Source organism: Herpailurus yagouaroundi, unplaced genomic scaffold (genome assembly GCF_014898765.1).
Source record: "Herpailurus yagouaroundi ecotype Mexico unplaced genomic scaffold, PumYag 190, whole genome shotgun sequence".
Lineage (NCBI taxonomy): Eukaryota > Metazoa > Chordata > Mammalia > Carnivora > Felidae > Herpailurus > Herpailurus yagouaroundi.
In genome coordinates, this window is record NW_024412421.1 from 38,163,600 (window position 1) to 38,188,598 (window position 24,999).

A 24,999-nucleotide genomic window follows, 5' to 3' on the forward strand; every position below is an offset into this window, starting at 1 on the left:
TGGGCGTAAAGACCTACAGTGGATGTGGACACATGTACCCTGGGCTCTCAGTTGTGCGTGTGGTCACACGACTGGCAGAGATGGATTCATGGCGCGCCGTGACCTTAACCCACATTCACGGGAACATGGGGTCCAGCACCATGTTGTGGATCTGAGTTTTGTGACTCCTTCTCCCTACCTTTTCGTGAGTACTTGTTGTTGTTTTTAAAGACTCAAGGAGAAAACACTGTATGGTCTCCGCTGAGGTAACTAGATGCTAACCCACACCCTTGACTGGAAATGGGGCAGTAGAAATTCCCTGCTTTGAATTTCTTTTCAATTTTCAGGTGTGATGGTAATCCATAAAACGGACACCGAGGTGTGTTACCAGAGTGTGAATTGGTGTCACTGTTTCGTAGAGCAGTTTGACGGCACCTGTCAGACATTCAGACCCTTTGACCCAGCAAGCCCTGCCCTCGGGAGCTCTTGTGAAGACACGGCCTGCTTAGGTGGATGGGCTTTCGTGTGTCTGTGGTGTTTGAACTTTTATGGTGAACGTGGTTTAATTTTCTAAGAAAATATTAGAAGGAGAACCTCGGACTAGAAGAACGGTGCATCCTCTCATGGGATTCTTGTTAGTGACGCCTGGAAGTCACCTGTTTAAATCAGAAACGGGCCTGTCTTTGGGTCCCATCTGTCCCCTTTAAGAGCCCGGCATCACCTTTCTGTTTCAGGGAGCCATGGCCACTGGTCTCCTGGCACTGGAGCTGCGTCTTGCCACGGCCACTGCGGGGAAGGCCAGTGTGCCTTTCGTCACCGTGCATGGGTCAGGGTTCCTGGAAACATTTGTCGGCATTGGGCCAGCAAGGGTAGGTGGGCGCTTGTCCTTGAGTCACACGGCCCCGGTCTTTGTGTGGACCCGGCAGTGAGCACAGAGCACGCCGCAGATTGAGATAAGGGTTGGGTTCCGGAGAAGACAAGAAGAGACTTGGGTTAACAGACACTCACTTTTGTTTTCATACCAGGAGCAAAATAGACTCTGTGTGTGGATTCCTACTTGAGGTTCGTGACATGTTTGCAGTGGCCCAAAGAAACGCTCCTTGTGTCTTCTTCATTGATGATATTGATGCATTTGGCAGGAAACGAGGCCGAGGGCATTTCGGAAGCCAGAGTGACCGGGAGAACACACTGAACCAGATGCTTGTGGAGGGATGGATGGTGAGTGCACGCTGCTGACAGCCGCCGAGAGCAGGCCCGTCCTGCCGGCACTGCCACATCTCGCATGACCCTCCTCCGGCTCTTGTTTCTGTCAACTCCCTGGGTGAGTGAGCATCCCTGATGGTTCTGTTTGTAGGAAGGCTGCTCTCAGGCAGGCTTGATGGAGAAAGCTCTGTTAGATCCACAAAAGCCCCCCACTGCCCCCTCCCCACAGCAGGAGGGGTTAGTGGAGATGGGGTGGTGAGATGAGGAGAGGTGAGGCCCTCCTGGGGAGGTGGACCAGGTAGATGAGGGCTCCCCCACCTCTCCTAGTGTAGGCCTTGGTGCCTGCAGGATGGCGTGGTTGGAGCCTTGCTCCTTCCCCTCTGGACCTCTCTCCTGCTGCCCTTCCTGATGCAGAATCTCATGGGTGGGAGCCCACTCCACGTACCAAAATCTCCCTCTTTCTTTCAGTTCAGACTTTTCCTCAAAGTGATTCCAGCTCAGTGTGTCTGGTGGCTTGTCAGGCGTGCCGATATTTCACTGGAAATGTCTACATGGTGAACGTTTTTCAAATTTGGAGATGCTTTCAGTGGTCCCATGGCAAGTTTTCATCTTCATCTTGGGGCTGCCAAGAGTACCCCAGGTTTGGTGATTCACTAGGAGGACTCCTAGGAGCCCATGTGTAGCTGTACCCACGACCACGACTGGTGACAGACACAGAGCAGAATCCGCGCGGGGAAGAGTGTGGTGCAGGGAAGCTGGCTGCAGCTTCCCTCAGGACGTGCAGGAGGCACCGACTTTTCCTGGCATGGAGCTGTGACGACATGTGGGCGTGTAGTTGACCAAGGTTTTCAGTGGGGGCTGGTCCTGTGGCACTCTCTGCCCAGTATGTACCAAAATCCCAGCCTCCCGGGAGGAAGGCAGGTGCGCAGCAAAACCACACTGTACACACAGTTTAGGCCTAGGGAGCCCCTCTTATCAGGGCGCAGTGGAGACCCTCCCCAAATCTCAGGTCCCAGAGCCAGCTGGGGGCCACCTTATAAGCAGAGCTTGAGAGGCTTACTGTGTTAGATTCCTTCTGCCCAGCCAAGACGTTCCAAAACCCTTTGTTATACCTCGTATCCAACCGTGATTCTAACTAGGTTAGTACTCTGTTCTGATGTCTCAAGGGGCTGATGGGAGAGAGCGTTCAGGGGGAAAGAGGGTGGGAACACCACCACTTTCTCTGCTGGCGGCCCCTGTTCTCTGCAGTCCCGCCTTGTGAGCCCTGGGCCTTGTGAGCCCACTAGGGCTGGGTGGATGGAGACCTTGGGAAGTAGCTGGGGCACTGACACCGTGGAGAGTCTCCTTGCTCCCCAGGGGTTGGGGGGTGGCATCGGGTAGTGTCAAGCTGTCAGGAACCAGTGATGAGTCAAGATGGAGGTCCACACGTGGGCCCAGGTCCTGGGGGGTCCCAGTTAGCCGGGGAACGTCTGACTACTCTCTGATGGAGACGCGTCTCAGCCAGAGCAATGGGGTCTGTGAGAACCAGAGCCAGTGGTGTGCTGTTTGTGTCCTGCCCATGAAGGGTCAGAGGGAGGGGCCCCAGAGCCAGCCCCGGGCAGGAGCGTTGGCCCCGCTGAATGGCCTCTGTAGTCCATTTGGAGTGAGCAGAGGAAGAGCAGAGCCAGTGCAGGGCGGCTCAGGGAGGCCAGGGTCCCTAGAGGGATGAGCAGGTGTGCAGAAGAGGACAAGGCGTCAGGACCAGACAGAGGAGGAGAGCTGTCTGGGGATACAGCACTACCCCAGTGGGTGCCAGCCGCACCCTCTCCTCGGGCGCCCTTGCTTCTCATGTCCAGGGTTCACCTCTTTCACGAACGTTGTGGTGGCTGGCACCAACCGCCCTGACCTCCTTGACCCGGCTCTGATGCATCCTGGCCGGTGTGACTGACTGATCTACATCAGCAAGCCTGCCAGTCACATGGCGCTCAGGTTTGGGGCTTCATGCCCTTGTGCTAAAGGTTAGGTTGGTTAGATCATTACCTGTGTATTTGGAGGCGATTTCTTTTCTTTTCTTTTTTTAAAAAAAAAATTTTTTTTTTCCAACGTTTATTTATTTTTGGGAGAGAGAGAGAGACAGAGCATGAATGGGGGAGGGGCAGAGAGAGAGGGAGACACAGAATCGGAAACAGGCTCCAGGCTCCGAGCCATCAGCCCAGAGCCCGATGTGGGGCTCGAACTCATGGACCGCGAGATCGTGACCTGGCTGAAGTCGGACGCTTAACTGACTGCGCCACCCAGGCGCCCCTCTTTTCTTTTTTTTTACTTCTTCCTTTTTAAGTAGGCTCCATGCCCAGTGCAGAGCCGAATGCAAGGGTTGAACTTTTCACCCTGAGAGATCGAGACCAGAGCTGAGGTCAAGAGTTGGGCCGTTAACCGACCGAGCTACCCAGGTGCCCCTGAAGGTGGTTCGTTTGATCAGGGCCCTGCAGTGGTTAATATTAACATTTGGAAAAAGTGGAAGCTCGTGGATGCCCTTGGGTGCTGCTAGTTGCTGTCTCCCGGCAATCCACTTCTGGGAGTGACAGGTGTGGCCGGGCCTGCAGAAACGTCACTTCAGCCCATACAGGTGGGAGTACTGGGACACATCCATGTATTCTGGCGCGGTGTTGTGAAAATGTAGAGGGTAGACAAGAAGAGCTCACCCTCACCTTTTGCTCTGACAACTGACATCACCTCTTCCCTAGCTAGCCCTTTCCATTTGTGAGAGCGCGTCTGTCCCGCGTGGACTTGCCCTGCTGCCCAGGGTGGTCCTCATCTTGCTCACTGTCGGCTCATGGCCCCGGGAATGGATTTGATGTTAGAGGCAGCACAGTCATGAAGGTGTTTTAATGCGTTCAAGAGCTGAGTGTACGAGGGGGCTCGAACTCGCGAACCATGAGATCGTGACCTGAGCCGAAGGCGGACACTTGACCGACTGAGCCACCCGGGTGCCCCTGCCCTGATTAATGATAGTTTTGCTGGATATAGCATTCCTGTTTGACTTTTAAAAATTATTCTTGTCTCACTGCTTTGAATATTTTGTTCCACTGCCTTCATTTTACTATTTCTGATGAGGTGCCAGGCACCAGTCGTCATGTTGCTGTTATCCTCTATGTGATGAATCTTTTCTGTTGCTGCCTAAGGATTTCCTCTTTGTCTTTTGCGTTCAACACTTTAATTGCGATGGGTCTCTTGCAACTTCTGGGTTTCGAATTATAGTTAGAAAAGAATCTCTCCTTATTTTCATATTATGGACACATCTTTATCATGTTTATGACTTTTTTTTTTTACATTTACATCTCTGACCCATTTGTACTTTATTCTGATATGTAGCTTGAGATATTGCATAAATTTGATCTTTCTTCAAATAACTATCCTATCATTGCAACACCATTTTTAAATAGTTCATTACTGACGAAGAAACAGTGAATTATCTTGACTTTACCCACTGAATGGGAGCCTTTCCAAGGACAGAAGGAATTACAGAGAACATTTCAGATTTTCTTTAGTTGTATCACAGATAGTACTATCAACATTGTTATTTTGAAAGTATTTCATGTAGGGGCGCCTGGGTGGCCCAGTCGGTTTAGTCTCCGACTCCTGGTTTCAGCTCAGGTCACGATCTCACAGTTTGTGAGTTTGAGTCCCTTGTCGGGCTCTGTGCTTATAGCACAAAGCCTGCTTGGGATTCTCTTTCCCTCTCTGTCTCCCCGCGCCCCCCCCCCCCCCCCCCCCGGGCGGGGCAAAAAAAAAAAAAAAAAAAAAAAAAAGGAGGTAAGTGTACCTGACCTTTGGGATACTTCATCATTGCTTCCTGACTCCAAATAACTAAGTGTGAAGCAGGGAAGGTGCCTGGAGTCCCAGGCTGTCCTTGTAGATTTTGCAAAGTGGCTACAGGTGACCCTGCTCTGACCGTCTGTGTGTCTCTGTCTTTGTTAGGCCCTGACATCAAAGGCAGATTGTCCATTTTCACAGCCCACCTACACCCACTGAAGCTGGGTGGGAGCCCCTGTAAGGACACTCGCGGCGCTCCCTTTGGGCTGGGTGGGAGCCCCCCATAAGGACTCTCGCGGTGCTCCCTTTGGGCTGTCACGGTGCTCATTCACAGGTGAGTGTTGGCCAGGCCGGGGATGGCCTCAGGTGTTACATGCGCTTGGTAGGTGGTTTCTGGTTGTAGGGTTCAGTGCTGGCATGTGCCCACCTTTGTCTTTGGAACTTTGAATCTGTTGAGAGACATCAAAGGCCTCAGAGATGATTAGCCCCAGAGCTGATTTGTAGCCATCTGAAGTTCTAGTTTAATTCGGTTTCGACTTGGTGAGTTGTTAGTGCAGGGGCCTCCCCAAATGCCCGAGCACAGACCCACAGCAGTGAGGAGCCGTTGCTGCATTATACGGTCTTGGGCGTCAGCTCCCAACCTGGGGGCTCCCCTTGCTTTTCTCTTTTCTTTGTAGTTGAAACCAAGATCCTGTACTAGGAAACTTGTTTCCCCACCAGGGTGGTTTAAGCACTGGGAGTTTAGGGTTTTCCCAGGGGGCTTCCTGCCCAGGTCATCGTCTACTCAGCGGCCCTTTGGAAGCCTAATGATTACTGTGATTACTGTGATGAGCCCTGCCATCCCCGGAACATTCTGCTGTGCAGCCTTGTCCCCTCCCACTGTTGTGCTGCCATCTGCCATCTCCCTGGTGTTCTGCCCAGTGCGGGGTGAGGGCTGGGGTCAGGTCACACATAGGAGTGCACATTTGTTGGCTACAGGATGATGAGTGAGGCGTTCTCATCCAACCAGGCTGGTCTGTTTCCTGCAAAGAATGTGCTCTCTGTTCTTCCTCCTTGTGACTCCCATGTCCACTTATACACCAAAGGTAAGAAACTGGAATAGGCCTCCCAGACTCTCGTCCCAGATATACATTAGAGGCTGCCCAGACTCAGCAGGATGACCTAGGACCTCACCAGCCTCCTGCGGCAGCTGCCTCATCGAACTGCCCTCCTCTATCAGGCTGGTCACGTGGATTCCGCTGTCCCTGAGAGGCAGACCCAGCCTTTGTGAATGTCGACATCGCAGGGACAGAGAATGGTCTCTCTGTCCTCACACACAGAAGGGGACACAAGAATTCTTAGAGGAAAAGAACTGTTGATACATTTTCAAGAGCCACATAAATAAGTGCAAACTATGGCTGTCTGTGGTTCTCATATTGTTGAGCCTTCGTCTCCACGTGCGCCTCAGGCCCCTGTGTGGGAGATCCAGTTTTTTTAAAAACCTGGATGTTCCTGGGGCGCGTGGGGGGCTGTCGGTTGAGCGTCCGACTTCGGCTCAGGTCGTGATCTCACAGCTCGTGAGTTTGAGCCCCACGTCAGGCTCTGTGCTGATGGCTCGGAGCCTGGAGCCTGCTTCGGATCTGTGTCTCCCTCTCTCCTCTGCCCCTAACCCACGCACATTCCGTCTCTGTCTCTCTCAAAAGTAAATAAGCATTAAAAAAATTAAAAAAATAAATAAAACCTGAATGTTCCTTGGGAACCTGACGTGTAAAGTTCTCCTTTAACATTTTTGCTCATTCTTTGCACTATAATGTAGTAACAAAAGTGAATGAGAAAAAAGACATTTTAAAACTTAGCTAATGATTCAACAAAAGATTACAAAGTATGCAAAGAAACAGTAAGTGTGGTTCATTCACAGGAGAAAGAAATGGACAGAAACTGTCCCCAAGGTAGCACAGACATTAGGGTTACTAGAAAAATACTAATGTCACCTGTCTTAAAGTTGCGTGCCTATAGAGCCAAAGGGGACCAGAAGAACTGTATGTCTCAACAAAGAGAATATTAGTAAGAAAACAAATTACAAGAAGTAACCAGATAGAAATTCTGGAGCAGAAAAGTACATGACTGAAATGAAAAGTTCACTAGGGGGCTCAATAGCAGATGTGAGCAGCAGAGGAAAAATATTGGCAAACTTGGAGATAGGCTAATATTACCCAGTCTGAGGGGCAGGAAGAAAAAGGAATGGAAAATGTACAGAACCTAGGACCAGATGGGACACTACCAACATGCATATTATGGCAGTCCCAGAAGGAGAGGACGGAGGAAAAGGGGCAGCGAGAATATCTGAAGACATAATGGGTCAGAACTTTCCAAATTGGATAAAAGACAGGAATCTACGTTCCCAAGATGTTCAGTGAATTTCAAGTAGCGATGAACTCGGAGATCCATCGAGACTCATCATCATCTGTTAAAGCCGAAGAGAGGCTTGGAACCAGCAAGAAAGAAAGGATACAGTGTGCAAAGGATCATCAGTGAGACTTGGTAACGGATTTCTCCTTACACACTCGGGAGGGCAGAAGGCAGTGGGGTGACATGTTCCAGGTACTAAAAGAAAAAACCTGTAACAAAGAATTCTGCATCTGGCAAAACTGCCCTTCAGGAAGGAAGGGGAAATTAAGACGTTCCCAGATACTGAAAAGTTGAAGCAATTCATTGTGTTTAGACGTAGCCTACAGGAAATGCTAGAGAGAGTCTTCAGGCTGAAATGAAAGGGTGCTAGCCAGTCACTTGAAGCCATGTGAAGAAATAACAGTGGTACTGGTAAAGACAAGTGCATAGAACGATAATTACAATTTCTGTGATGGGTATGTAATGTAGAAAGCTGTAATCTGTGACAATAACAAGGTGAAGGTGGAGGGAAGGAGATGTACAGGAGACATTTGTACGGTTATTAAAAGCCAGACATGGAAGAGCTGGTCTTAAAAGTCACGTGGAGGGGCGCCTGGGTGGCTCAGTTGGCTAAGTGTCCAACTCTTGATTTCAGCTCAGGTCTTGGCCTCTGGGTCGTGAGCTCAAGCCCTGCGTTGGGCTCCGCACTGGGTATGGAGCCCACTTAACAAAACCAAAAATGAAACCAAATCCTAAGTAAGTAAATAAGTAAATTCACACGGAGCTGCAAAGTGCCTAAGTAGCCAAAACAGTCTCATGAAAGGAGACCGAGTTGGAGGACTCCTACGTCCCTATTTCAGAACTTGCCACAAAGCTCGGTGAACAAAACACGGCCCTGACAAGGCGGACATACTGACAGAGGAAAACTCACGAGTACAGATGCGGCCTGTACATCTGTGCTTAGTTGATTTCTCTTAAGGTTGTGAAGACCGCTTAATGGGGGAAGGACAGTCTCTTCAAAACAATGTGCTAGGACAATGGGATATGCACATACAAAAGAATGAAATTGGACTTTGGCACCAGATATAAAAGTTAACTCAAAGTGGGTAAAAGACCTGAATTTCAGAGCTAAAACTATAAAAGTCTTAGAAGAAAACATGGAAGACCAGATCTTCATGACTCTGGACTTGGCAGTGGTTCCTTAAATATGATACCAGAAGTACAAGCAACAAGTGGAAAAATAAATCGGACTTAATAAAAATTGAAATCTTTTTTGTGTCAAAGGACATTACTGAGTGAATAAAAAGGCAAGTATAGAGAACACAGGAAAATATTTGGAACTCATGCGTCTGATGAGGGTCTAGAATCCAGAACATAAAACCCAATCTAAGAATGGGCAAAGGGTTAGAAAAGACATTTTTCCAGAGAAGATAGACAACCGAAAACCACATGACAGAATGCTGAGTGTCATGATTTATTAGGCAAATGCAAATCTAATGAGGTAGCATTTCCATGCCGCGGACGGCTGTGAAAGACAGAGTTGGCGTGGATGTAGAGGTACAGGACGTCTAATAGGGCTGCTGATGGGAGCGTAAACTGGGCTGACTGGGATTTGGGAGTCAGTTCGGCTGTTCAGAAAGTAAAGTACGGAGCCCTCATATGACCCAGCAACTCCATGTGTAGGTATCTACCCCGGAGAGTTGAAAACCTGTCCATACAAAGACGTGTACGTGTGTTCACAGCAATGTTGTTCACACTGGCCAAAGGGTAGAAACACCCCAAACGTCCGTCAGTGCATGAATGGATAAACAATGGTATGTATGTATAATGGGATATTATTCAGCCATAAAAAGAAATGCTGGCACGTGTTACAGTAGGGATGAACCTCCAAATATTATGTCAAGCGAAAGCAGCCAGGCACAAAGGGCCACGTACTGTGTGATTCCATTCATATGAGAGGTTTATAACAAGTCCGCGGAGACAGACAATACACGTGTGGCTAGCTAGGGTGGGCCCTGGAATCCCCCACGTCAGGCATAGGGTACCTTATAGATGATGGAAGTGTCTGAAATTAGGGCAGGAGTCGTATGACTTGATAAATTTACTAGAAGTCTTTGAGGTACACCCTTAAACCAAGGTAAACCAAGCGCCAAATTTGGGTTTGGAAAACCGCCTATGGATCCTGTGAGCCGAGGTAACGCTGGGGCCCCAGGTCAGCCCGCGGGAGGCCCCCCACCGCTCCAGGGCTGCCCAGCTCACCTCTGACGAGCCTTTCAACGGCCTGCTCAGAGTGCTTCTCCTGAACACAAGGACCCAGGTGGCAGGAGGCAATCGGGGCGGCTTCGTGGCCCTGATTAAGATGGGTGGATTTAATGTTGAATAAATTACACCTCAGTAAGTTGCTTAACCAAAAAAACGGCCTGGCCCCAAACTGGTGACTGACAAAGTTGCTGCCTCGCTTAGCTGTGGTCCCTGTCGCAGAGCTCCTCTTGTAATACCCAGTCCCGGGCACTCATGACCAGTTTCTCCGTTCCCGGGTCGGGTGCTGACATTTTGGTGTCTGCCACGAAGCCGCCCCGATTGCCTCCTGCCACCTGGGTCCTTGTGTTCAGGACAAGCACTCTGAGCAGGCCGTTGAAAGGCTCGTCAGAGGTGAGCTGGGCAGCCCTGGAGCGGTGGGGGGCCTTCCGCGGGCTGACCTGGGGCCCCAGCGTTACCTCGGCTCACAGGATCCATAGGCGGTTTTCCAAACCCAAATTTGGCGCTTGGGAATCTGCCAGCAGCCTTCACGCTCTGTCCAGAGCTACGTTTAAAATCTCAGAGAGGTGGGGCCTGCAGGGCAGTGGCTCAGGCCCTGGTTTGGGTGCTAATTGCAGACCGGAGGAGGGGGTTCCCGGAGAGCTCCCTCACGGAAGCCACAAGGACAGCCCTCTGAAGGTGGGTGCTGGAGTGTGTGCTTCAGCGCGGGCGATGGCTGCCTGGCCTCCTGGCTTCAGCTCAGCAGCTTGGGGAACTGCAGTCAGCGGGTAGGGATCTTGGGGAGCTATGGCTGGCAGTGGGAGGGGCTCGCTACCAGGAAGGCAAGGGCACTGAGCTGCAGCTACGGCCACAGGCCGCCTCCAGGGAGGGGAAATCCTTGTGATGCAAGGGGCCCCTGAGAACAAGAATGAGTATCCGATTGTTACATGGTTGGCCCCAGGTGTCAGGTGCCAGGCACTTCCCAGGCATGTCCCAGTCTCCCCAGGGTTCCACACAAGGCACCTGAAAGTAGACAAAGCAGACCCCTGGGGGGCATCTGAAAGCCCCTGGGGGGAGGGGCGCTCTGGAAGACTCCTGCTTTCCCAGCGACCCCCAGACCCCCACGCCTCACCTTGATGGTGGGTGGAGCTGGGCACCTTGGACCCCACCCTCGCACACAGCTCAGTCAGGGCTACGTGGTTACTGAAACCTGACTGAGGTTTGAAGGTAGGTAGCACAGGAGAACATCCTCTAACAAAAAAATTTAAGGCTAGAACTTAAGGGACGGAGATCAGGGAGGTGCCCAGGTAGCCAGCGGCTGCCCTTCCTGCGTCGTCAGCCCCACAGCCGTGAGAACCAGTGCTGCTTTGCTTTGTGTGTATCTTCTCACTAAAGCGTGACACGTATGGAAGGGTGGGGAGTATTGGGTAGCTTCTGGAGAGTTGTCTTGGCAGCTCGGGTGAGCTGTTGGTGCCTTTGTACTGCTAACCGCCTGTAAGCTACGGTGTGGGAGGCATTGGGAACCACTCCTTGTCTCCATGCTTCCTGTGTCACTTAGCGAGCCACCGAGCATAGCTAATCACGTTGGCTGAAAATGGGCCACCTAAAGCAGTCTGCTGCGTGCAAAGTGCATGAGTGGGACACATTCTTTGGAGGTGGGAGGCAGGGCTTCTGCAGAGCAGAAGGCAGCATCGTGTCTGGCGTGGAGGGACAGGCACCAAACTGGGCCTGAGCCGTGTGTGTGGAGGCTGTGAGTCTGTACTTGCTGAGCAGAGGCTCTGACCAGCCCCCAGCGTTCCCTGAGCGGAGGGTGGGGATTTGGTGCCCACTTCCCAGATGTCCGTTTGTCCTCTGCCTCTCACAGGCCTGGCAGCTTGACATGGAGGCCTTGAGAGGAAGACACAGGTCCTGCAGCCCAGCGAGAAGGCGACCGTGCCGGACCGTGGCCCACCACGAGGCAGGGTGTGCAGTGGTAGGCTGGCTCCTGGGGTGCGCGGACCCTTTGCCGAGGGTCGGTCTCTCCGCCCGTAGCCTCTAGGCCTGGGCGTTTGCCTTACCCAGGTGGCTCTGTGTGGCCTGTGGTCATGCAGGCACAGTACGTGTCACCATGGCAGCACTTTACTTGTCGAGGAATTAATTTAGGTCTAGAATTTGGTCCAAAAGGTTCCTTGGGGGGTGGGTGGCAGAGAGGAGGAGTGGAGTCTGGATGCCAGCCACCTGACACCCAAGAGGTTTGACACTAAATTTCCCTCACTTCTATCTAAGCTTTGGACCTGGCTCTTCTGGAGCTACTTTGGGGTGGGTAGGGTGGAGGTTGTTTCCATGCTAATCTTTGGGGTGACCCCACCCAGACCTGCTAATTCTGGGTAGGGCCCAAGAGGCTCCTCTCCTCCCACACCCTTGTGACCGATGGTCACAGTAGGGCAAGTTGGTCTGGGGTGGGACCTGGATGGGGAAGGAGCTCTGTGTGCGGAGTGACCGGGGCACCTCCTGCCTGTGTCTTACAGGTGCCCATCATCCCCCCGGGGCGAGGCTCTGCCCAGTACTCGCCCAGGGAGCAGTGTCTACACGCAGGAGCAGTTCTCTGACCACATGTGCACGATGCTGGCGGGCAGGGTGGCTGAGCAGCTGTTTTTTTTTGGGGGGGGGGTCACAGGTCAGGGGCCGAGGGTGACTTGAGGAAGGCCACCCAGAGCGCCTATGCTCAGGTAAAGGGCAGGGACCCCTGCAGGGTGGGATCCAGCCAGGTTCACCCCCAGCTCCTTCCAGATTGTGCAGTTTGGGATGAGCGAAAAGCCGGACCACGTGTCCTTCGACTTTCCCCGACAAGGCGAGATGCTGGTGGAGAAGCCGGCTAGTGAGGCCGCCGCCCAGCTCACTGAGGAGGAGGTGCGGTGCCTGTCGGCTCCACCTGTGAGCAGGCCCCGGCCCCGCTGACCGGCTGCTGAGAGCAGGTGGAAGAGGTGAGTGGGGCAGGTCCTGGCTTGGGTTTGGGGCTTGCCTTCGCAGTGCCTGCTGTCCTGGGAGCGGCTGAGTGATAGGCAGCTGCGATTTCTAGGCGGCAAGCGGCTGCTGGAGAAGGGCAGACATGGTGAGTTGCTGGGGCGCCGGCCCTTTGCGGAGAAGCCCGCCTACAAGGCGTTTGTGAAAGGCGCCAGCAGCCTGGAGGAGGACACCTCCCTTCCTGAGGGGCTGACGGCCTGGAACCAGGGGCGGGAGGAGGGGGCTGCAAAGCGCTGCGTGCAAGAGAGCCCAGCTTGGCAACCCTGGCTTTGAAAGCTGCTGCCAGAATCACTGGGAAACACCTTAAAACCTGATAAGGGCAAACGAGCATTTTGGATGCCTAGAGGATGGGGTCCCGAGTCAGAGGGGCGGGCCGTGAGCCGTAACTCCCCTGCCCCACAGGAAGCAGAAGGCACGCCTCTTCCTGGTGGAGCCTTGAGTTTAGACCTTCATGGGCCTCCCTTGAGGGGAGGGGGGTGATGGGTGGATTTGGTGGGGACAGGTGTGAGTGCTGGTGTCCTTAATCGCCCCAAGGAGAAGAGGCTTTGGCTCAGTTCAGAAATTTCACGGTTTAGTGAAGTGGCAGAATTAAGGGAAAAAGCAGCCAGTTACCAAGGGGAAGTGTTGGGTTTGGGTTGGTGGAAGGCCTGTCAGTGGTTCTGAAGGAAACGCCACGCTTCCCACAGGTGCGTGGTTTTGGGGAGGGTCGTGGAGCCATGGGGGCCCCGAAGCCCACCCTGCCCCCAGCACCTGGGTGCTGCTCTGAGCTCTCGGGAGGCAGTCTCTCCGCCGAGGCCAGCACCCATTCTCAGAGCAGACAGCTTTACTGACCAGGGCGTGTCTGGATTTAAGTCCCTTCTCCAGCTGGCCGTGTTCCCTGTGACCCCCTTTTGTTAGAATCACAGAGAGGGAGGGTCTGGACCGAGCTGGGGAACCTGTGGGTTGTGTGCAGAGAGTCCTGCTGTCGCTGCCCCCGGTAACCCTCTTCCTGGTGTTTGGGCGGCTGCCAGACGAGAGGAAGGCCAATTCTGGCTTGTGAGCTCTAGGCCTCTGTTGCCTTAGATTGTCTGGTTGGTCTGAGAGCGCGGCAAGGGCCCCAGCCCGGGGAGCTGGGGTCAGGACTGGAAGCCTGGGGTCATTGGCAGCATCCCTGCTTGCCTCCCAGAGTCCTCGGCACCACGACAGTAAAGGGGTGTCAGCCGCTGCCTCTCAGGGGGCGGGTGGATGTCTGGGACCCTGGTGACACCTGCTTGCCTCCCAGCTGTTGCTCACGGCACCCCGGGTGTGGGGGTGGGGCGTCTCCACTTGCCACACGTGACCTCTGTTCTCTGCTTGGTCAAGACCAGACGCTGGGATTTGGTTTAAAAATTTCCGAATCATTTGTTGTGTTTGCTTCAAAAATAGAATTTCCAAGTTGAGACAAGCACTTTCTGTTTTGTTGTGTGTAAGACATGCCATCGTTGAATTTTTTTACTTTTCCAGAGCTCACCGTGTCATGAAGTCTCCACTAAACTCAGCCTTCATTAGCTGAGCTAATGGGACCCTCTGACAGAGGTGGGAGGTGCTCTCCTCAAACCCGTGAAAGCCCCATGATGTCCAGGACCTGGGCATTGGTCCATTTTGGGGCTTGGTGCAGCCTCCTCAGGCTCACACCCCCAGCACACGTAGGTGAATCCCAACCCCTGCTGTTTGTTTGTCTTGGATACCCTTGCGCTCGCTCCCTCTGGAGTCTCCTAAGCCCTTTCCTTCACCCCTTCACCCTGTTTGGGCCACCTGGCCACACACTACACAGGCTTTGAGTCCGTTCCTGGGCCCAGGGATGTGGGAGACCTGGCCTAGAACCTTCCATCAGGGAGGCTCGGGCTTCCCTCCAGAGAGGCCAGCAGGAGGAACTGCCTGGCAAGGAGCCCTGGGCCTGTTTTCTGGGCCCCTTGTTACATGGGTAATCAAAAGAATTGGGGTTTGGGCCTCACCCTTGGCCTTCTCCTCACAGGCCCAACCTGCTGGCTGCCTCCTCGTGACCAGTCGCTGCTCTGGGAACCTGCCTGGGCTCAGAAGACTTGCCGGGGAGCTACCTCGGGCCTGGGCGTGTGCTCGTGCATGCGTAGGAGGGGATCTTCACTTCCTAAGGACTAGAAATCCAGGGCACTTGTCCCTGACACGTGACCCATATAAGCAGCCCAGAGTACAGCACCGAGGAACCCCCAGTGGCTTCAGCTGGAGAAGGCCCAGCGCAGTTTTGCTGCTAGGGCAGCTCCTGTACCCTCGACACGCTCTTCTGAGCTCTGGTGTCACCTAGAAAGGAAGAGACACCGGTTGGGCCTTGGGAAAAGGTGAGATTTTAATCCCAATGTTTGTAAATAAACTCTGCGGAAGCCATAGCAAGAAGGCTAGAGATGGAGGGAAAAGACGCAGGGGGCGGGGGGGCCATGCAGCTGCCCTGACGGGGTTTGTGTTTAAGCGGACTTCTGGATGGTGCCTGGCAGACATCCTCTGCGTTGGTCCTCCTCGCGTGGAGGCAGCAGGCCTGTGTTCTCAGCGGGGGACTTGCCTTTAGCTGTGCACAGCGGGCCCAGGGCACGCCCGGGGCTTCCATAGGAGGGCAGGTTCTCCTCCCGTAGAAACGTTTCGGTGGGAAACGGGTCAGGGCGGGTTGGCCTGGGGACCAAAAGCAGACTTAACGTCTTTATTTTTAAACTGTTCTTGGATTTGCTGTCGGACCAGAAGCCTCTTTCATCCCTTAGCTCATAAAAAGCAGCATTGGGAGCAGCTGAGCCTGATGCCCTTAAGTTGGGGCTTGGGGGCTGTGCGAGGGCCCCTCATATTCCCAGTCCTCCTTGGGCGTCTCTGCCCCAGGCCAGGACGCCAAGCAGGGGCACAGATGCCGGACTGTGTCCCGGGCAAGGGCAGACCCCGCCCACCCACACAGTCTGAGGCGGTTGTGCCTTATTTGGTGTTACGAACCACGGAGGGTGGGCTCGGCTGTCACACGGGGACCAAGACAGGCAGGGTCTTAGGGCCTGAGGAGGGGGCCCTGGTGCCAGCAGTGCTCCCTGGGTGGCAAGAAGAGGATGGGACTGAAATGGAGGTGGCATTGTTCAGGACGGACTCCCCTACCCCACACACTTGGCTGGACAGCAGAGCATCCCACGGGCTGGAGCACGGTGTGGCCATTCCCAGACCAGAACCCTGAGGCCCTCAGGGGGTTTGCAGAGAAGCTGCCTCCGACTTTGGTCCCCCTCACCCCACACCCCCTCGGGATTCCTGTGGCAGATGAGAGCACCCCTCCTGCAGATAGAAGTTTCCAAAAGACCTAGGCCACTCCCACCTCGTCCTCAGCCATTGTTGTCCGAGACTCAGGGACTGGGACGGAGGGGGACATAAGGCCATTGGGCTGTGCTTGTGCTGGGGCACCCCGAGAACCTGACCCAGAGCCACATGGGTGGGCAGTGTCCATGGGGTCAGTATTGTCCGGATTTTTCCTGCCTGGGCCCCGGGGCCAGCTGGCCTAGTCCTCCTTGGGCCTCTCCACGGTGAGAAATGTGTCCACAATTGCTGGTTGGCGCTCCTGGTCACCAAGTGGCTGCTTTTCTCGGTTCTGCTCGGCCCTGGTTCGCGTCCAGGAGGGGGAGCGCAGACAGCCAGACCGGGGTAGTGGGTGCAGGCCTGATGGGAACATAAGGGTCAGGTCATTCCTGCAGCTACTGGGCTGGGCCCCCGTGTGCCTCTCACACGGGGTCTGGCTGCACACTGGGGTCCCCCGGGTGTTTAGAAAACACAGATGCCAGGCCACTAGCATTGCGGACATGGGGGTCTGGAGGCGGCATGGGCAAGGGCGTTTGTGATGCCCACAAAAAAGAGGGTCTCTGTGCAGCTGAGATCCCACCCTGGCTGTGAACCTGGCCCACAGCATCTGAGCAGTCCGTCACCCTCCCAGGGTGCAGGCTGTACAGTACAGAGCTGGAGCCTGAGCCCCCCATTCCACCCCCTGCCTGCACGAGGTGCGATCAGGGAGAGAAAACGGTCCCTGGGTCCCCATACCCCCACTGGCTGCGTGGCTGTTTCTGGAGCCCTATAGGTCTTGGGTCAAGGGCAACACTTCCCCAGCAACTGAAGGGGAAACAAAGGGCTGAACTGTGGTGCCGGGGTCGATGAAGGCCACCCTGCTTGGCTTAGCCTAACTTGTGAATGATTACATTCACATTTAGTAAATTTCACTTTTTGGTGGGACTATGGCTTTGGCCTTTTGTTGGCGTTTGGAAAGGAGAATTGAGGAAAACAGGAGGGAAATTCCTTAAAGTTGGGCAAATAGACATGTAAAATGCAAAAATATTGGGATGCTTGGCTGGCTCAGTTGGAGGAGCATGCAATTCTTGACCTTGGGGTCGTGAGTTCGAGCCCTACGCTGGGGATAGAGATTACTAGAAAGAATAAAATGCCAAAATACTGAACGAAACGGTACAGTGACAAACACTGATTTTGACACACATGTGAGCAACAGTTATTTTCCGAAATAGGGGTTTGAGGAGAGCTGTGTTCGGTCGGCTTGGGCCCCAGGACCGCCCCACGCTGCTCACTGCGCCCCAACGCCAGCCCACCTGCTGGCGACTCGCTGGCCAGGCTCTCGTCGTCCGAGTCAGCAAAGACCTCAGCCAGCTCCTGGTCGGACATGTCTGTCAGCTCAGTGAGATCCAGGAGGTCAAAGTGCACCTCCAGGGAGGAGACGCTGCTCAGGGGCTCTGCGGGGCCGGGCAGGGGGATGGCTCGTCATGGGCGCAGTCCGTCCACCCTAGGCCCCCCATGAGCCCCAGGGAAGAAGAGCTCCGGGTGAAGCCCTGTGTGGCCAGGATAAGACGGGGCAGACCCAGACACCCCCGTACTCCACACACTCAACCCTAAACACCTTCTGGGGCCCCCCACTTTGCAGATGGTACAGCCAAAGCCCACAGAGCCGGAGCTGTGAGAGCTCAGCACCACCACCACTGCCACCCTGGATACACCTGGGGTACTGTTTGGACAGGATGGGGACCCTGCCCTCCATTTCCCAGGGGTTCATGGTCCCCGTGGGACACACGCTGGGCAGGTCAGCTGTACTTACGCCGCCTCTCTGTGACCTGCAGGAGCCCCGGTGCTGGTATCGGGATGCCCACCTCCTCCTCGGCCGTGGGCGAGTGGCAGCTGTCTCCTGTCCCATGGGCCAGGGTGCCCAGGGCTGCCTGTGGCACCTCAGCCTCCTTAACCATTTCTGCAACAAAGACGGTGTTACCTGGGAGGAGAGATGGGGGCGGGGAAGACCTGGGTGTTTGGTTCACTGAGCCCCCCTTTGAGGCCCCGGGCAGTGAGCAGGGTAGCCTCGGGTAGCCTTGGGCCCAGATGCCAGACGAGGGCCACTGGGCAGTGGCCTCCTGTGGATGGGGAAGGAGGTGTCCAACAGCGTCCTCTGTCTCTACTCTTAAGTCCAGCCAAGGGTGCAGTGGTCTCTCTAGCATTTCCTTGCCTTTTGGGTCCCTTTGATCCAGAATGGCCCCTGCTGGCCTGCCTGCCCTCTGTGGATTGACTTTTAAAGTCCTATGCTGTTGTGTTTGAATGCTGAATAACGCATTTTCATAGTAAGAGACTGAGGAGTGTTCCTCCAGGTTTGCGGGGTTTTTTTTTTTTTTGAAAGATGTAATTACTCGTGTTTTGCATTTGATGATTTTCTCAGATGAGAGCAGGAGGCCCTGTGGGCAGTCTGCTTGGTAGAGGCTGAGCCGCTCAGAGATGGGGTCCCTGCCCCCAAGGAAGCACCAGCTGCACCCTTCCGTTCCTCGGCCCAACACCTTGTCTTCTCAGCTCACGTCCCTCCATCCGTACCTCCTACCAGCCTCTCCGAAATGTTCCAGAACCCACCCATCTCCCCCTCCTGCTGCCTGACCTTGTCACTCCCTGAACTCAGCCAGAGGACCTGTGAGGCACGTCCCTTGAGGCAGCTGGACCCCTTGGTTCCTCCGTGTCCCTACTGTGGCCCCCAAAAGAGTGAACAAATGCCTCCTGACTCCCCTCAGCAGTGCTCTGCAATGCCCCAGCGTCCATGCCTGTCCCACGGGGTCAACATTGAGAGCTGGGTGTGTGCGAAGCTACAGGAGCATCTGCCTTGAGTGTTGCATCTAGGAGGGTCCAGTCGGGCCCCCACTGCCAACAGCTGCCTGTTAGGGGTGGGCCTGTCCCCCCCAACAGGGTGGTCAGCAGCCTGGATGCCGCCCAGCAGGTCCTGTGGGCCTAAAGGGTTTCCAGCTGAGTGGGAAGATAATGCCATCCATTCACAGGTGTAGGGCTCTCTGGGTAACACCTTGGCCTCCTCTTGGAGGGTACCACTGTTCCTGGGAAGTATAGCTGAGGGGAGATGGGACTGGGCCCTGCCCATGCTGTGTCATCACATGGGGCTTGGAGCTGGATAGGGGCTCAGGGGATCTGGCTTCCAGCTCTCTGACACATTTGGATTGTGGCTTTGGAATATCCTTGGAGGATACAGTTACACCCACCAGTGTCCTGGCCCTCCCAGCCCAGCAAGGACACCTTCCCAGCAAGATGGCACAAGAGATGTGATTCAGACCCTGCTCTGAGCTGGGGTCAGCAGGGACGCCTGTCTTGAACCTCCAGCCAGCCATCTGAGAATCCCTGTCGAGAATCCTCAAGGAGCCTTTACTCCATGGGACACTGCTTTGTTTCCTTGAGGTGGGGACTACAGAACCCCAGTCCCTCTCTCTGAGGGTGTGAGTATCCATGGGCTCACATCACGCTGGTGTGTGTTGTCGTAATTCTGAGACACTTCTATACCCATGGCCCATGGTGACGGGTGAGGCAGGGGGACACAGCAGGGGATGCACATCACACAGATGTCATCAGGACCTTGGCTGCTACTCTGAGTGAGCTGGGAGAAGCCGCCGAAGGGTTTTGAGCTGAGTAGGATGACGTCTACCTCCATTTATGTGAGATGCAGGCCAGGTGGGAAGGATGAAGTCCATAGGTGCTGAGATAGTATGAGGTGGGGGACAAGCATCATTACAGATGCTGGGGTCCAGGGGTCTCGGACAGCCTAGCCTGTTGTGCTGACTGTAAGAAGCACATTTTGACAAATATCAACATCTCTGAAATAACAAAGCACCTGCGGTCGATGGTATCATGGAGCCAACAGAAAATGGTAGCCCTGAATGTTTCAAAGTCATCAGGTGTCTAGTTTTTTATTCCTTTCCATGTCTCTTGGCAGTTGGGGTGGTCTCTACTCTGTAAACCCTGGTCCTTGGCCTGTGTCAAAGCTGTGGGGGGATGAAAATGCAGAAGATGCAACTTTTGCCATAAAGGACACTCACTGATCTTTTGTCGGGAAGAATGTAATGGAGATTAAGAGTCAAAATGCCAGGGCAGAAGAGGCCAGGGACAGAGAAGGTTCTGGGCCCCTCAGAAGGAGCAGGATTGACCTTGGCATGTAGAGTGGTATAGCCATTGTGGACAACCATCTAGTGGTCCCTCAAACGATTATATATGGAGTCACCACATGACCCCGAAGTCCCCTTCCTGTGCTTATAACCACGATCATTGAAAGCACACATCACACAAACACCTGCACACGAAGGTTCGCTGAAGTATGACAGTAGTCAAAAGTGGAGTCAAGCCCAGATGTCCATCAACGGATGATGTGTGTCCATCCACACCACGGGATGTTACTCAGCCACAAGAACCATAAGAAGCCAATAAGAAGGGAAGCACCGACATGGGCTCAACATGCATGAACCTCAGACACATGGTAAGTGCGAGGAGCCGGTCACAAAAGGCCATGCGCTGTGGTAGCGTTTATGTGAAATGTCCAGAAGAGGCAAATCCATAAAGGGTAGAAAAGTGGATTAGTCGGTCGGTGTAGCGTCTGACTCTTGATTTTGGCACTGGTCATGGTCTCACAGTTCTTGAGTTCGAGCTCCTGACTGGGCTCTGCACGGACAGTGTGCAGCCTGCTTGGAATTCCTTTTCTCCTCTCTCTCTGCCTCTCAAAATAAATAAACGTTAAAAACAAAAAGTGTTGTTTTTTTTTTAACATTTATTTTTGAGACAGAGAGAGACAGAGCATGAACGGGGGAGGGTCAGAGAGAGAGGGAGACACAGAATCGGAAACAGGCTCCAGGCTCTGAGCTGTCAGCACAGAGCCCGATGTGGGGCTCGAACTCACGGACCGCGAGATCATGACCTGAGCCGAAGTCGGCCGCTCAACCGACTGAGCCACCCAGGCGCCCCAAAAACAAAAAGTTTTATTTTTTTTTTATTTTTTATTTTTCCAACGTTTATTTATTTTCGGGACAGAGAGAGACAGAGCATGAACGGGGGAGGGGCAGAGAGAGAGGGAGACACAGCATCGGAAACAAGCTCCAGGCTCTGAGCCATCAGCCCAGAGCCCGACGCGGGGCTCGAACTCACGGACCGTGAGATCGTGACCTGGCTGAAGTCGGACGCTTAACCGACTGCGCCACCCAGGCGCCCCAAAAAGTTTTAAAAATAAAAAGAGTAGATTAGAAAAGACATAGAAAGTAGGTGGTGGTTTCCAGGAGCTGGGGTGTGTGTGGAATGGGGAAAGAACTAATGGGTACGGGATTGCTTTTCGAATTGATGAAAAAATTTACACACACACACACACACACACACACGTACGTATGTATATTTTAGCTTATTTATTTTGAGAGAAGAAGCACAAGCAGGGGAGGGGCAGAGAGAGAGGAGAGAGCGAGAATCCTAAGCAGGCTCTGCACTGCCAGGGCAGAGTTTGATGCGGGGCTCAAACTCATGAACCGTGATATCATGACACGATCATGACTGAAGCTGAAGTTGGACACTTAAGCCACTGAGCCACCTAGGCCCCACCCCCACCCCACCGAGTTGATGAAAATATTCTAAAATTAGATGATGGTGGTGGTTGCACAACGTTGTGAATATGCTAAAAGCACAGAACTGTATGCTTTAAAAGCATGAATTTTATGATATGTGAGTTATACCTCAAAAGAAATCCTCAGGGGTGTCTGGCTGGCTCAGTAAGTAGAGCATAGGACTCTTGGTCTCAGGGTTGTAAGTTCGAGCCCCACTTTGGGTGTAGAAATTACTTAAAATCTTAAAAAAAAAAAAAGAAAGAAAATCCTCAGTGGAAACAGCTTGATTTTGGCTGGAATTGAAGGGCAAATCCAGGAGGACTCAAGACCTCCACTAACAATTTCTGTGCACCTACTACGCACCAGGCATCAGGCTCAGAGCCTGGGAGTGGGTAAGAGAAGTGTGACCTCTAGCACCTAGGTTTGGTCTTGGCACACAGTAGGCCCACCATAAATGTTTGTTGAATGCACGAGCCAGCCCAACACCCAACCGCATAGTTACTAGGTGGCTGTGCTAGGAATCACCTCTCCATGGATGAGACCCACAGCTCTTCCAGGGTATGAGATAGGAGTGAAAAGCAGGCACGGGGCAGGTGTGCTTGACAGCCAGGCTCAGCAGCCCCTGGGTCACCTGGGGCCAGGGGGTGGGGTAGCAACACTGTGATTCTCAGCTCAGCACAGCCCCCATTAAGCCCCTGCAGGGCCAATGCTGCGCTGCCCTGCCCTGTGCAGACAGCAAACCAGTGCCCCATGGGGACCGCAGTTGGGTTACCACAGTCCTGCCCCCCAGCACTGGTGGCTGATGTGAGTGGATGGATATGATAGGGTTACCTTGTGCCATGTGGCTGACCTATTTTCCGGCACATTTGTGTGAGCACTTGGCCCAAATTTCAAGTTCCCTGCTGCGTGCCCTGGGCCTTGCCCTAAGCACTGAGGAGGTGCACTGCACGAACAGTTGAACAAATTAATGAAGTGAATGAATGAATATATATGACACAATTGCAGTGGGGAGGGAGAGATGGTCACGGGGGGGGGGGGCACTCACACCCCATTTGCCCAGCCCCTTGTCCTTGGACTTTGAGGATGCTGGGTGGGCCTTGCCAAGGCTCAACCTCTTCGGTGCAGGGCCACGGCCTCTCCCTGTGGCTGTTCAGACAGACTTGGAGTCCGGTGGGCCACAACCTTGGTTTTCCCCAGCTGGGGCCCTTTAAGAAGTGCGCCGCCTCCCTTCTCATTTCCATGTCTGCACACTTGGGTATGAAGACATTATTGTTGGGGTGCCTGGGAGGTTTAGTCGGTTAAGCGTCTGAGCTGGTTTCTGCTCAGGTCGTGATCTCACGGTTTGTGAGTTTGAGCCCCACGTCGGGCTCTGTGCTGACAGCGTGGAGCCTGCTTGGGATTCTCCCCTCCGCCCCCATCCCCGCCGCTTCTCCCTCTCTCTCTGCTTCTCCCCCACTCACGCTCTCTCTCAAACATTAAAAAAAGAAATCATTGTTAATTTGTTTAGATGCAAAAGTGGGCTTTTCCTTATGCTCTGTGAAGACCTGACCTTTTAGAGATACTTTCAGATGAAATAGTGTGTCTAGATTGGCTACGAATTACTACTGAAGGGAGGATGCTGGTGGTCTGGTAGAGCAGGCTGGGAAGTGGCACACAGAGCTCTGCTGCACCGTTCTACTTATTGGTGTGTCCCACATGCTCCAAAATAAAGTTTTCAAAAGTCAGTGAGCTGAGAGAATGACAGAGCCACCCATATGTGACCTCATGAGATCCCACAGAATGGAGATCACCAGGCCACTGTGTAGGCAGGAAATGGCTACCAGGTAACAAGAGTTATGAGCCCCGTCAGTGTGGCCCCATCTGCCCCTGCCGTGTTCCCACCGCTGCTCCTGCACAGGGTGGGCACCTGATAAATACATGTTTGTGCACTCAGTAAGTGAGAGTCGGAAACTGAAATCAGAAAGCCCCTCTCCCGACCAAACACCTCCCCTCCTTACCTCACTCAGGGCTCGCGCAGCCCTGCAGGGAAGTGAATCTGTCCCCACCGACAGAAGTGGGCATGAAAACTGAAGGCCAGGCTGCTTTCCGCCCATCTCCCAGTTCTGTGCTCCCCAGCCCTCACCTTTCCCTTCACATCCCCTCAAAGCTGCCACGGGGAAGTCCTGGGGTTCTGGGACTGTCAATAGCAAGAAAAAGGTGGATCCCTTCCACAAATGACAAGACAAAGAAAACCCACACGCACCAGCTCTGGGTGTGTCTGGTGGTGCTTACAGGGAGGGTGACAAGGTCCTCCAGACAGTTGTCTGGGACGCACCTGCCCAACTCAGACTGCAGACACAGCAGTGGGTGGGCCCATTGCTTCAGGACACCCCTCGGGGCCATCCCTTTGGGCTCCAGATGAGGTCGCTGATGTGGCTGGTGTCCCTCCACAGGTCCCTGTGCGGTCAAGAGTGGCTCCCTGGGATGGGACCTCCAGGAAACCCATGATGCATCTGGGGCCTGGCCAGGCCGGTGGAGGCGCTGATGGCGCCCAAACACTCTTCCTGAAAGGACTCTGAAATGGGGTTCCTAGAGTTTTCCTCTCATCACCAGCTGCCACCCTGCCTGGGCCAGACTCCAAGAGGGGAGACCTTGGTAGAATCTCAAACGCCAGAGTCACCGGGAGCTGACAGAGGCTTCCAGGAGGTCTCCGTGCACACCTGCCCTCCCAGATGGGAGCGCCCCGTGCCTCACCCAGGCCGACAACCCCGGCTAGCCTGGAGGCAGGCGCCCCGAAGGCCCTGCCGGGTGCGCTGCCCCCCCCCTCCCCCCCATCCACCCAGGGCCTGTCCAAGCGCGGTGCCCTGCAGGATCCCAGAGGCGGCCTCCCTGCCCGAGCCCCCGGTGAATAGCGACTTGGGCGAACAAAGCAGATGCGCGGCCCAGGAGGACAGCGTCGACCCCACGCCTCGCCGACCCGTACCCCAAACCACGGCCCAGACACGCCCCATGCCCTGACCCCCAGAACCCCGGCTCTGCTGGGATGGGGTTCGGCACGAAACTCTGGGCCAACCACCCAGGAGCGCGCCTGGCGGCTGCCGGGGCCTGAAGCTCAGAAGACAAGGGGGCGGGGACGCGGTGTGTGCGCCCCCCGCCTAGCGCGGGGGCCGTTCCCGGGAGATGCCCCCGGCGTGGCTTCCCCGGCGGCAGGCCAGGCTTCCACCCGCTCCGGCCAGGCTCGACTCGGAGCTACCGGTGGGTGTTTGCGGCCCCCGGGAGCGGCCGATGAGTGGGCCCTGGGCCGGGGGAGGTGGGGGTGGGGGGTGGGGGGTGGGGAAGGGGCTATGCTGGCTGCGGGGAAGGAGAAGCTCGGGGACTTCTAGGGACTGGGGCCACACTCACCTCCGGGGCCGGCGCCCTCCGGGGGCTCCATGCGGCCAGCGGGGTCTGGGAGGGGCGCGGGCGGCGTCGGCGTCACCCGGCCCGGGCGCCCCTGCAGCTGCGGCGGCGACGCGGCCCCAGCTCCCGGCGCAGCGCATCGGGGCAGCAG

The 24,999-nt window shown here is 54.6% G+C and overlaps 2 protein-coding genes across 6 annotated transcripts; one reads left to right on the forward strand and one right to left on the reverse strand.

Annotated features, from left to right (window-relative positions):
• Nucleotides 1-719: 719 nt before the first annotated feature.
• LOC121009987 (uncharacterized) lies at nt 720-14,008 on the forward strand. The gene is made up of 4 exons (XM_040443431.1): nt 720-805; nt 9,954-10,278; nt 11,444-11,551; nt 12,349-14,008. Exons 1-4 carry the CDS (start codon nt 720-722, stop codon nt 12,514-12,516), a joined length of 687 nt encoding a protein of 228 aa, XP_040299365.1. The 3' UTR covers nt 12,517-14,008.
• An 890-nt stretch (nt 14,009-14,898) lies between these two features.
• On the reverse strand, nt 14,899-24,980 carry DBNDD1 (dysbindin domain containing 1). 5 transcript variants are annotated; one of them, XM_040443406.1, is made up of 4 exons: nt 24,852-24,980; nt 17,681-17,827; nt 17,181-17,321; nt 14,899-16,248 (listed from the first exon to the last, which is right to left on the reverse strand). In XM_040443406.1, exons 1-4 carry the CDS (start codon nt 24,880-24,882, stop codon nt 16,091-16,093), a joined length of 477 nt encoding a protein of 158 aa, XP_040299340.1. In that variant the 5' UTR covers nt 24,883-24,980; the 3' UTR covers nt 14,899-16,090. The 5 variants fall into 5 exon arrangements, with proteins under 5 accessions (XP_040299340.1, XP_040299339.1, XP_040299344.1 ...); XM_040443405.1 differs by having other exon boundaries at nt 17,681-17,848; nt 24,852-24,979; XM_040443410.1 differs by lacking the exon at nt 24,852-24,980 and adding an exon at nt 23,785-23,806.
• Between the last annotated feature and the right edge of the window lie 19 nt (nt 24,981-24,999).

Excerpts from the sequence above, each read along its gene's own strand:
- DBNDD1 (XM_040443405.1), bottom strand. The coding sequence starts at position 24,882 with ATGGAGCCCCCGGAGGGCGCCGGCCCCGGAG. Across the intron at positions 17,322-17,680 it reads GCAGGTCACAGAGAGGCGGC|AGCCCCTGAGCAGCGTCTCC; the intron begins GTAAGTACAGCT and ends CCGGCCCCGCAG. Across the intron at positions 16,249-17,180 it reads GGCCAGCGAGTCGCCAGCAG|GCCTGCACCCACTACCCCGG; the intron begins GTGGGCTGGCGT and ends TGTTCCCATCAG.
- LOC121009987 (XM_040443431.1), top strand. The coding sequence starts at position 720 with ATGGCCACTGGTCTCCTGGCACTGGAGCTGCGTCTTGCCACGGCCACT. Across the intron at positions 806-9,953 it reads CCTTTCGTCACCGTGCATGG|GACAAGCACTCTGAGCAGGC; the intron begins GTCAGGGTTCCT and ends CCTTGTGTTCAG. Across the intron at positions 10,279-11,443 it reads ACAAGGACAGCCCTCTGAAG|GCCTGGCAGCTTGACATGGA; the intron begins GTGGGTGCTGGA and ends TGCCTCTCACAG.